Genomic DNA, 12,482 nt, shown 5'->3' on the forward strand with positions numbered 1-12,482 from the left:
CTCTTCTCACTTACTCACAAACAGCAGAGCTATCTGGGAATTACCAGAGCTGTTGCCTACTTAACGTGTTTACACCCTAGGTGGAAAAAAAAACCTCAGTGAGGATGCAGTGATGGAGATTGGCTATTGTTCCGTAGGCCTGGAGCAGGTTTCTGCTACTTGTTGTGTGATTCTGTTGGTGGCCCAGGAAGGTGCAAGTTGCCCTTCGGCACTGCTCTGCTGAGCTCTGCCCATATCTAATGGCAGTCCTGTGCTACATCCCAAAGCATTTGAGCACCTGGCTACAGCTTGCCTGAAGATAGGTTCAGCATTCAGCCTTACATATAACTCACTTCTATGTTCTACTAGCATTCACAATGGCAAGTATGTGATAGCTACATTGTCTGCAAAGTCCGTGTATGGCAGAGTGCCAGGGACACATATTTTCCTTCCTCAATCTAACAGCTTGTTGAGCTTACCCATCCCATGCCCTTTAAAATTTGAAAACTGGCTTGTCCTTTGCCTGTGCACACGAAGTTAGAATGCTGCCGCTGCTACTTTATCTGCTCATTAACAGTAAGAAAATGCCCTGGAAAATTCTCTAACTGGTTGGCATTGCTAGGTAGAAATGATACATCATATTAAAAAAATGATAATATCGCACTCAAGAAACTAAATTAATTATCCTTGTTACTTTTACTATTTATAGCTCATCTGAAGTATGGATATTGTTCAATAAGGAAGTTAAATCTTAATCTACTCTTCACACCAGTTCCAGTGACCCAATATTTCTGTGCAGAGGGGAAGGGGAGTAGCAGCCAATAGTAGAGTAGTAGTAGCAGTAGCCAGAGCCCATGACATTGCCTCAGATCTCCAGCATAGTTTGATAGGAATAACATGTTTTCCAAATAGGAGCCGAGCACTTTTTCCTCTTTGCAGCAGCCAGGATGTGTCACTAGATTTCTCATACCTGTCTTTCATTTTATTCGTGAAATGATGCCCCGCCTAATTTGTCTCACCCTCTGGCTAGTTGTTGCCTGGTGACTTCCACAAGTCTCAAATTCATGCCTGAAAGGGATAATATTGGTCTCCTCATTTGGTTAAAACTAAGTCTTGCTTAGAAAATGTGCACATTTAAATCCACCTTAATGTTTCAAATATCATTATTTTCAGTAGAAACTGCTTCTTAGTTAAATGGCTTTCAGGCATCAGACTATTATATGACAGATGATTTTGTCACTATGCAAAATGTGAAACCTGTAATCAACTTGTTATGGCATTTCACAAAAAGTATGTGACAGTAAAATAAGTAAACTGTCATTTGGGCAATCAAGTCTTGAAATCCTGCAGGAGGAAAAAAAAGGTACCTGACACTCAATCTTCATGGTGGGGATGAAGTTCAAAAAATAATTTAATATTGCTACAGTCTTACAGGTTTGAATAGGATTCTTACTGCAGTGTGCTTAAGTCTGCAATAATTTTGTATTATGTTTTAATAATATATTTTCCCGCATAATTGATTTTTTCCCCAAATAATGTATATGCACATCACACAGCAAGATCTGCTCTGATAACAAGGTGTTGGTTAAACTGAAACAATATTTTCCCTTTACTATTGATGATGACATTATCAATTACCAAGCGCTCTCAGACTGCTTTGATATTAGAACACTTACAGTAGGCAGGAGCTCATGCTCCTGTGGCTGTGACAGACAGGGCAGATAGAGTGCCGCTGGTGAGGAAGGGCAAGCTCCTACATGGCTGGAATGCTTGGGATGAAGTGCCACTGAACTTGTGCTATACTGGCTTTGACCAAGTTCACATAAAAGTTTTATCACAGGAAAGGGACATACAAGTTACTGTCCATGAGCCACTTGTGGCCCTTCATGCCAGTTTTCTTGGCCTGCAGCTTGTTCTTGTTGTCCCCTGTGGCTGCAGGTTTGATGGAGTGAGCTGTCAACTGCAGCAGTCCCTGGGCTTCCCTCTCCCCTAGGCACTTTCTTAGGCTCAGGGAAGGAATTTGCAAGGGACAGGCTTAAAAACAGTCAGTAAGTCCTGTCAAATCACTGGGAAGGCACTGTGGGGTACACAGGCTTTCTGCCACTCTGCCACTGAAAGGCACGTTCCTCACACCCTACAAAAGAGCAGACACCATGGGAATACAGGCAGCACTGATAAGCTCTTATAACTGGGACTGTAAAACAAATCTGTAGCCTCCTATTTCCAGTCACTGGTCACGGTCACAAATTTTGGAACTGATCTCTTCCCAGAGGTGAGCTGTAGAGTTTTTTTCCTTGTGGCCTCTTTATGGTTACAAAACAGCTGGTGAAACCACTGAAATCTGCAAGTTAATATTTAGCAAGGAATAATCTTTAGTGAAGAGTATTTAATAGCTTGGCTTTGCAGAAAATTAGTTTTGTTTTGACAAAGTTATGAACGTTTGGAAATTACTCACTGAGCACGCACAACAGGCCTTTTATTAAGTCTAAGTGGGAACCTACAAAATAATATTACTTTATGTACACAGCTGATCTCGCCGCACGCTGAAGCTGCAGGGCCCCATGAACAGGCTTAGACTGGCTTGGGAAAGGCCCTGAGCGTTTGACCTACTGAGAGCTGAATCTGGTTTTCCTGTGGCTCAGGGAACAGTCTAATAAGGATTCAGGGGTAGTGCTTTTGTCATCCTTCCTCTGTCTGCTCTACATAATCATACCATAGCTTTTTTTTTTCCCCTCACAATATATAGTTCGTAGCTTCTCTAATTGCATAAAGTAAGCAAAGGCAAGCCCACAGCAAGCCTAACTGTGGTCAGTCTTGGTTACAGGGAAGAGGAAACCTTTTTGACACCACAACAGCAAGTTACAGATGGAGACTCTCACAGATAATCTATACGTCACTGTTGTCCACAAGATTTAACAGAGATGAAGGAATACCTTTCTCTTTAAATCTCATCTTTTGGGAAGGTTCATGCTTGGAAAGGTGGAAAGACTGGAACAGCAGCAGAGGGAAATGGTGACAGAGGAAGCACAAGAGCACAAACAAAGGCCAGGGAACAGAGCAGTTCACACAACAGAATCACAGGATCATTAAAGCAGGAAAAGACCTTTGAGATCATTTAGTCCAACTATAACCTAACACTGCCAACTCCGTCAATAAACCATGTCCTTAAGCATGACATCTATATGTCTTTTAAATACCTCCAGGGATGGTGACTCAGCCACTTCTCTGGGCAGCCTGTTCCTGCGCCTGACAGCCCTTTCGGTGAAGTCATATTTCCTAATATCCAGTTTAAATTTCCCAAGTTTAGCAACTTGAAGCCATTTACTCTTGTCCTATCACTTGTTACTTGGGAGAAGAGACCAACACTTGCCTCACTGCAACCGCCTTTCAGGAAGTTGTAGAGAGCAATAAGGTCTCATCATCATCCTCCTTTCCTCCAGACTAAATAACTCCAGTTTCCTCAGCTGCTCCTCATAAGACTTGTGCTCTAGACTCTTCACCAGCCTCACTCCCCATCTTTGCACACGCTCCAGCACCTCAATGTCCTTTTTTGTAGTGAGGGGCATAAAACTAAACACAGTATACAGGGTGCAGTCTAACCAGTGCGGAGTACAGTGGGACAATCCCTTCCCTAGTCCTGCTGGCCACATTATCTCTGATACAAGCCAGGACGCTGTTGGCCTTCTTGGCTACCTGGGGAAGAAGACAAGACGGGCCTGACTGAACAGAGCACTTTGGTGGAAACTCAGGGTAAAAAGGGGAGTTCATGACCTTTGGAAGAAGGGGCAGGCAACTCGGGAGGACTGCAAAGATGTTGTGAGGTTATGCACAGAGAAAGTTAGAAGGCCAAAGCCCAACCAGGTTGTAATCTAGCTACTGAGGTAAAGGACAATAAAAATGTTTCTATAAATATATTAGTAGCAAAAGGAGGGCTAAGGAGTATCACCAGCCCTTATTAGATGAGAGGGGAAACAGTGACAAAGGACAAGGAAAAGGCTGAAGTTCTTAATGCCTTCTTTGCCTCAGTCAGTAAGACCAATTGTTTTTGGGGTACCCAGCCCCCCCAAAAAATGGAAGACAGGGACGGGGAGCAGAATGGAGCCCCGATAATCCAAGAGAAAATGGCAAGTGACTTGCTACTCTACCTAAACACACACACGTCTATGGGGCTGGATGAGATTCACCCAAGAATACTGAAGGAACTGGCAGAAGTGCTCACCAAGCGACTTTCCATCGTCAGCAGTCCTGGCTAACTGAGGAGGTCTCGCTCGACTGGAGATTAGCAAATGTGACACTCTACTTCAAGAAGTATCAGAAGGAAGATCTGGGGAAAAACATGCCTGTCAGCCTGACCTCTGTGCTGGGGAAGGTTATGGAGCGGATCATCTTGAAAGCTATTACATGGCATGTACTGGACAACCAGATGATCAAGCCCAGTAAGCATGGGTTTAGGAAAGGTGAGTCCTGCTTAAATATTCTGATCTTCTTCTATGACAAGGTGACCTGCTTAGTAGATGAGGGAAAGTCTGTATATGTTGTCTACCTAGACTTTAGTAAAGCTTTTGACACCATTTCCCACAGTATTCTCCTGGAAAAACTGGCTGCTCATGGCTTGGACAGGCGCACTCTTAACCCTGTAAAAACTGGCTGGATGGCTGGGCCAGAGAGTTGTGGTGAATGGAGTTAATTCCATTTGGCAACCGGTCACAAATAGTGTTCCCCAGGGCTCAGTGTTGGAATTGTTTGTGTTTAATATCTTTATCTGGACAAGGAGGTTGAAGGTGCCCTCAATAAGTTTACAGATGACACCAAGTTGGGCAGGATTATTAATCTGCTTGAGGGAAAGAAGGCTGTGCAGAAGGATCTGGACAGGCTGGATTGATGGTCTGAGGCCAACTGTACAGGGTTCAAAAATGTCGGGTCTTGCATTTTGGGTTGTTCAGGACATGAGGACAATTAACTTCTTTGACTTCATCTGCCTCTGTTGAGGCCTTATTCTACTCCTAAGAGCACCCTTACCAAGCAGCTCTGGCCAAAAGCAGAGATAGGACAAAACACATTCCATATCCATACAGGTATGGAGCAGCATCTTATATTGTGGCACTGAGTGAAAGACTGCTGCTAACAAAATGGGGGACAAACAACTCGGAGAAGCCCTAGAGAAGGAGAAGAGGAAAGACTATGAGAGACATGGAAAAAAGCAGCTGGTGCGGAAAGGTGAGGCATAGACCAGGAGAAAATGGAGAACACTGGCAGAAGGAAACAAAACTACTTCAAAGCTCAGGAGAAGACAAAGTAGAGATCTTCACAGAATCACAGAATCACAAGGTTGGAAAGGACCCATTGGATCAACCAAAGCCATAGGAGAACATGCTGAGAACAGAAAAGGATTGGGAAGCTCTGGGAAGTTACAGGAGTCCATGAAGATCATCCTTTTGGACTCTTGTCACTACTGCCCACATTTTCCTGACACTTTCCTCATGAAGTATCAGTTATGGACACAGGGAACATTAGCGTTAGCTTCCTCTAAGGAGTCTAAATGAGTATAACTTGTCCCTTTTCCTGTTAGCTTCCCAGTCTCAGATAATCAGATACATCATTTTTGCCACTTCATCAGTTTTATGAGGAAATCATCGCTGTGGGTAAATAAAAAGTTGCTGTATGGCCACCTCATTTGGGCAGGACTCACTATACTAGAAGAGATCAGTACACAAAGCCTAACGTGCCTGGGATGAGACAGGAGTAATTACACAGCAACTGCAAAGGCTACTGCTACACCTTGTCTAGTTCAAATCTGAAGTTCAAACAACCACAATGCCAGCTAATACCTCTACACCAATGTCATTTCAGTAAAACATTTCAATAGCACGCTGAAGAAGTCAGAAAAGACTATTTGAATCCAGAGGCACCTGAGATTTTCTCTCTGTCTTTTAGCCTCAACAGCTCCACAGCTTTAATTGTTCTCAGATACAGCTGTCCCTAGCTGTTTCTCCTTAGGTCCTAAAGTGAATGTATTGTTACCCTGCATGACCAGTGATTTGGCAAGTCAATACTTTTCTGATAGTACACAAGGTGACAATGAGAAGGATGTCATAGTGGAGTAGAGGACAACCAGTGTCACTTTTGTATGTGTGTTTTGCTTCCCTATGGAGTACTCATTATATTATAAGGCATTTTAGGAATCATAACTGTTCATTTGACAGCTTGCCAACTATTTTGACAAAACCACTTGGAAAGCGAGAGACAAACTACACGGGGTTCTAAGTTTCCAGAAAGCTTCTAGTTTCACAGAACATTTGTGCTGCAAACAAACATCCGAATGTGCCCAGGAAACCTCGCCGTGTCCCTCCAGTTCATAACTGTTGATGTCACTGCTAAAACTACTTCTGCTAATGAGCAGCTCAGCAAAAAAGTGACCTGGTCCAAATGCAAAGTCAGAACTGCGGCTGATGACACAGCAAGTAAAAGTCTTCAGAGGCTGACTGACACATCAGAATCTGACATACCATTTCCCACCAGCTTTATGTATTCTGGATGCTTTTGATAGCAGAAAAAAGCTGCACCACACCACTAAGCACAGATATTCCTCACAGTGACAGTTAGCAGAACCAGTTCCTTGAAATCAATTACTATTTTTTTTCTAAACATGCCTTATTTTGCCCTTCTTTTCCTGCTCTCACCCCGCAGCTCCTGGGATCAACCCAGGACAGCCTCCGGACCTGCCCGTGCTCAGCGGTGGATGGGAGGGCGAGCGGTGCGGCGAGCAGGGCTGGAGCTGTGCGGGAGCTCTCCCCGGTGCCGGCCGGCAGCACCGCGAAGTAAGAGCAGCCTGCGGCCGCTTCCCCCGCTGCACCGCCGGCGGCATCCCGGCAGGCGGCAGCAGCGCGCCCCATCACGGGGCTGTGGCTGCGCTTCGCTCCGCGCCCCGCGGCCGCGCTCTGCCCCGCGCCCCCAGTGCCCCCCAGCTCCGCGGCGGAGGGGGCTGTGCCCGCGCGGTGCGGTGCGGAGAAGTCCCGGGAAGGGGGGGGAGGGGGGGGCGCGCAGAAGGGTCCCGCGGAGACAAAGGCGGCTGCGGGAAGGGGGGGTGGGGGGCAGCCCTCGCCGCGCACGAGCAGACAAAGCGGCAGCCGCCCTCCCGCGGGGGAGCCCCCCAAGCGAAGGGCTTCCTTTGCTCTGCCGGGAGGACGAGGAGGAAGGAGGGTGGGAGAGCGACTGTGCCGTGGGCAGGAGGGAAGCCGCTCTCCGAGCGTGAACTGAGCTCAGCATCGCCGCCTGCCTCGCCTCTCTCCGTCCCTCCCTCCTCTCCTCCTCCCCCCCCTCCCGCCTCCCCCCGCCGCAGCCGGCTGCGAGCCCGGCTGGTTCGCGAGCGGAGTTGAAGGGGGCAAACTTTGAAGTCCAGATGCCCGCGGGGCCGCGCGGCAGAGCGCGGCTGCTCCTCCCGCAGGCACCTGCCGCCCCGCTGCCCCCGGCGCTGCCGCCCTCCGGCCCCGCAGCCGGCGGCCGCGGCTAGGGCGGGCGGGCGCGCCCCCATGCGGGTCCCGGGCTGCTGGGGCGCGCCGGCAGGCGGGAGCCGGGCGGCGGCCGGGCGGTGCTGCTCTCCCGCCGCCTGAGCGGGCGCGGCGCGGGGTGCCGGGAGCCATGGGCTATTGCAGCGGCCGCTGCACGCTGGTGGCGGTGTGCGGCGCGCAGCTGGTGAGTGGCGCCGGGGCGGGGGGGAAGCGGGGAGGGGGCGGCGGGGCGGCTCCCCCCCTGCCCGAAGGGGGAGCCCGGGGAGGGCGCGGGGAGCGGGGCGGGGGGCGGCGGGCTGGCAGGTAGGCGCTGCGTTACAGGTAGTTCGGCTTTGCCGGGGTGGGGGGCTGCGGTGGGTGCACGGAGGAGTTAATAAAGTCGGGCAGTTTTCCCGAGCTCAACTTGGTGCCTGGTTCCCCCCGACAGGCCGATTTTTGGCTGCCCTTCTGTCAGGCAGGGACTGTGCCGTGTGGCGGGGCGATGCGCAGCTTAGGGACAGTTTGCCATACAGGTGTGTGCCTGTGGAGTTGTTACTCTGAGCTCTTCTGCAGACACGGATCTATTTCTTTCCCCTCTTTTAGACGTACAGGCCGGTGTATGTTAACATTGTAACGTTATGCCCTTACAGAACAAAAACAATTATGTGTTTATAGCTGCCCATAGAGCAGCACTTGTAGGCTCAGCTACCAGCCGAACTAGGCTGAGTTTAAAAAGTAGGCAGTGAGATACCAAACAAAGAGACTGCCTAAAAATAGATCTGCTTTATTAGAAAGATGGTTAGAGGGTGTGATTGTGTTGTGGCACTGTAAAAGTGACTGGATTTAAAGTTAAGAAACTAAAGAAACGTCTCTCCCTGTAATATGTACATGAATTACTTTATTGTTATCAAATCAGGTACACAATGTATGGAAATCCTATGGATTGTGATGCAGTGACACACAGCTAAAGAGCTATCAATGGAATATACCCCATTTGTTATTTTCATTAGACCAAGCGTTCCGGTGCTGGCAGAACAGGTGCTAGCAGCACTTTTGTTAAGAGATTAATCTTAGAGTAGGAAGGAAATAATCCATTTTACTCCATCCCTCTACCTTTTACTGAATAGTTTTGCTGAGAAAGTGTTGGTCAGTATCAATAGCAATCAGCATTGTTGCCATTCCCTCTCCTGCAGACAGGTACTAAGAGAACTACACCAGTAAAATATCCAGTAGCTTTCAGGGACCAAAATCGGTAAAACGGTAGATAGAAGAGGGAAGATGTTTTAGCAGATCAGAAATTCAAAATACCAGTGATTTTTCTATTATTCTAATCAACCCTTAATCCTTTTTTATTGTGGAAAACATTTCATTTGTATTTGCTGTTCCATATAAGTTATCTGGTTCTTTGTGTCTTATCAGATGTGATTTATTCATGCACACTGTCTAAAAAAAGAATCTCAAATAGAAGTAGTGAATCTTGAGTGGAATGGTAGGAATGTAACCTTTTCCAACAATTTAGAAACATAAAATTAGTCACTCAAGTTCTTCAGTTCTTACATTTAAGTTTCAGTGGCACGCTTTTCTTTTTTTTTTTTTTTAATTTGTAACTTCTATGGATAAAAGGTTGTTTTGATTTTTTTAAAATGCATTTGACAGACGTGTTATGGTGACTGTGTAATGTGCTAAGATGTTAAATTACTATTGTTTTGAAAGTCTGTGAAGGAAAACGTATTTGCTAACTCATGGTGACAAAAATACGTGCAAAATTACTAGTAAAAGCATCAACAGAAATGCCCCATAGGAGTGTATCAGCAGATGGATGAGCAGGTAAGCTCATGTAGAATTGTAGCATTACTGTAAGCTTTTTAAAAGTGGCTGTAGACTACAGGGTCATATATATATTTGAAAATTTAAATATTGTGTTCTGGAGTAGCTTAAGCAAACTTTTAATGTATTTTCATAATCTGAAAGCAAACTTGGAAGTTTTTACTGAACAAGAAAAGGACATGCTAGCAGCAACATAAACCTCTGAATCACTCTTGGCCTGTGTAATGATGTTTTGATAGGTTCAAAGCAGGAATAAGCGTTTACGTGAAAAAAAGTAGTTGGGAATGGAAAAAATTATGCACTTCATTAAAATTGTTTGTCATGTTCCTTCATGTGCCATACACTATCAGATGGGAACAGGCCATGAGTTATAAATCAAGGAGGCTTAACTCTCCTAAGCAGGCCTATGGTTGATCAGTTGTAGCTGCTTTTTAGGTAAGGGCTATTTAACTGAGCATATGCTGTCAAGATGCGTCCTCAGATTAGCAGCCACATTAATGTAGATGCAAATCAAAAACCAAGAATGAAGAAGTTATCCCATCTGAGCAAATGGGAGTGGGAAGCATTTCTACAATGATAAGCATACTGTGAAAAAATTGCAGAAAACTTTTGATGCTAAGATCTTTTCTTACTGTTAACTGGGTTTCCATTTTAAAATGGTCATGTTTGAAGCAGAAGACTTTTGTTTCAGCAAAAAAAATTATAAAAAAATAAAGGTTTCTTCCATTTGTTTAATGAAAATATTTTCTTCCATCTCTGAGGAGCTAAAGTGTGGTGATGTAATTGGCCTTTGTAGGCACTGTACAGTAAAAAATATTGAGGGATATTGCAGTTCATTAGAGAAGCTGTTGCATATTGTACATATATAAATGATGTAGGTGTTGCGAATGGACAAAAAAAGTGTTTGTTTCAAATACTGGTGCAGGAGTAGAGCTACATCAACTCGAGAGACTCTGGATGAGGAAAGTTATTTTCATAAATGCATTTTAAATGCTTAGAGCTAAGACAACCTACTGTACCGTCAGATTATCAGAAAGCTCAAAGAATGTTTCTGCTTTCAAGGGCATGCTGATCATTGCTCCCCTGCTTATTAACATACATATACCTTCCTGTTTGTGCTCTCATTTATACTATGGAAAATAACCTTTGACAGCTCGTTTTCCTCTGCATTTGTAGCCAATGAGAAGAATTTACAACAAGTAAGAGCTAATTTTGCTGATGTTAGGAGCAAGGCATTGCCTTCTGTATACAAAGCTAATTATCTCAAAACACTTCTTCATTTGTTTTAGGATAATCTCTTGTCCTTTGTCTTTCTGAAGAGAACCCTGGACATTAGGGGCACTGGTGGATCTTGTACGCCAGCCATCCTGGTTGCATTGAAAGAATTCTCTGCTATTGCATTTTTTCCCTTAAGCCTCTTTATTTGAGTGTCTCTCTTTCTATTAATAGTTTACATCAGTGACACATATATCTTGTTGCTTAGATTTTTTAGTAGCAAGAACAGCAAAGGTGAAACTGCCAAGACCCTTGTGCTTTCTGGAAGCCTTCAAGAGCCGGATGGAAACTAGTCTGAAACTTTCCATGTGTTCCCTATTGCTGCTTGGGAAAACTTGGAGCAGTGACAAAATGGTAGAAAGAACTGCATGTTTTCAACTTAGAAGCTTTCTTCCCAAGTGTAATATTGAGAAAGGGCAACATTTCATAAGGAAACTTCAAATCTCCAGAAATCATTGCCTTATTGTTTCTATCCATCATGAAAATCTTGCCATACTCCCAAATCTAATTATATGGCAGCTTTTGCACTGCCTTCTCTGTTTCCATCTGAATTTACTTATGCCTGTTCATTTTATATACATTTATGTATAGATAAGTAAATTGTAATACAACTCAGATAGTCTAGCTAAGTATTAAAACCTATATAAAATTTATAAATAAGCTGTTCAGTTAGTGATTCTGGGGTATTCAATTGGATACTCTAAAGAAGCATGTGTTATAATGGGCACAAACTCCCCAGTTTCTGAAAATCAGTATCTTTCACAGGTGTCTCTGTAGGATGTCTGCAGTCTCTCCTTTTTCTTACTAAAACCTCACTGTTTGGGGCATAAGTGCACCCACACACAACCTGGGTGTGACAATTACAGTGACAATTACAGTTACAGTTCTGGCTTAAGCCAGTTGCAATTTTCACTGAAGCCAGTGTTCCAAGTGTCATTGTGGCCAAGCAGAACGACAAAGACATACAGATTTGGTTGCTTTTGGTAACAGACGCCCAATCTTTATTGCTGGACAAGAATGACATGCAAACTGGGAAGTAGTATCTACCGTATTTCTTCTGTGACTTCTGATGTCATGAGAGATGCCTGTAATTTATACTGAACACATGATATAAGACTCAAGAGTGTCTTGTTCTCTTTCAGTTCTCACATGCATTATAAAACAGTGATACACGTTACCTCAGAGAGCAGAACTTTGGTTCTTGGATAAAAAATCTGCCTTAGTGATCAGTCCTGTAAAGTTTTGGTTTGCCTTTTTTGAACATGAACAGCAAGTATTCTTGTGTTCATTCAGATACTTCAGAAATGATGATCTCGGTAAGTTCTAGTCTAGATTAAAAAAATCTACCTACAAGGCTAAGCACAGTTTAATACCATGAATATCCTTGCTTGGGGAAAAACTCATGTTTTAAGAGTTGCAGGTTGAATTGTCTGTGGACCTTCGGGGAGTGAGGTTTGCTGGATTAGAGCTCAGATCCCTCTGAGAGCAAAACAAAGGCATTCGCACCAGATACTCCCTAGGATTTCCTACTCTGCAGTCTTTTGTAATAAAGAACCTATTTTTGTTAATATAGGCTCTTACACTATGTGTACTGCTTTTGAAATTGTGACTGTGCCAAGAGCTTGTGTCTGTGCCTTCTTTAAAGTTCTGCTTTTTGCTTTGTTTCAAGTTTGATAGGAAATAAAGTAAAAGTCTTAGTTTCATTATATCTAAAACCACTGTGATCATACTAGCAATGAAAAGGAAACAGTCCTGTGAACAGCAGACTTTCAGCAGGTGTATATTTGAAAGCTATTGTGTAATATTAAGGAGTAGGTTTTGACGGTGTTGCTGGGAATATATAAAACAAGGACTTGGGAATGAATTCAGAGAGCTAATGTCTTTTGTAACTACGAAAGAAATATGTAGCAACCT

The 12,482-nt window shown here is 44.4% G+C and overlaps 1 protein-coding gene across 2 annotated transcripts in view; it reads left to right on the forward strand.

Moving 5' to 3' along the window:
• Nucleotides 1–7,336: 7,336 nt before the first annotated feature.
• The window catches only part of NKAIN2 (sodium/potassium transporting ATPase interacting 2), a 549,645-nt gene continuing 544,499 nt past the window's right edge, over nucleotides 7,337–12,482 (forward strand). Inside the window, exon 1 of one of the 2 annotated variants that reach the window (XR_008449322.1) lies at nucleotides 7,337–7,671. Coding sequence is in view for 1 of the 2 variants with exons in the window: in XM_054063607.1 (XP_053919582.1) it covers nucleotides 7,618–7,671 (54 nt within the window). In the remaining variant the exon portion in view is untranslated. The remainder of the gene's footprint in view (nucleotides 7,672–12,482) is intronic. The other variant, XM_054063607.1, reaches the window with a different exon arrangement.

Source organism: Cuculus canorus, chromosome 3, assembly GCF_017976375.1.
Source record: "Cuculus canorus isolate bCucCan1 chromosome 3, bCucCan1.pri, whole genome shotgun sequence".
Lineage (NCBI taxonomy): Eukaryota > Metazoa > Chordata > Aves > Cuculiformes > Cuculidae > Cuculus > Cuculus canorus.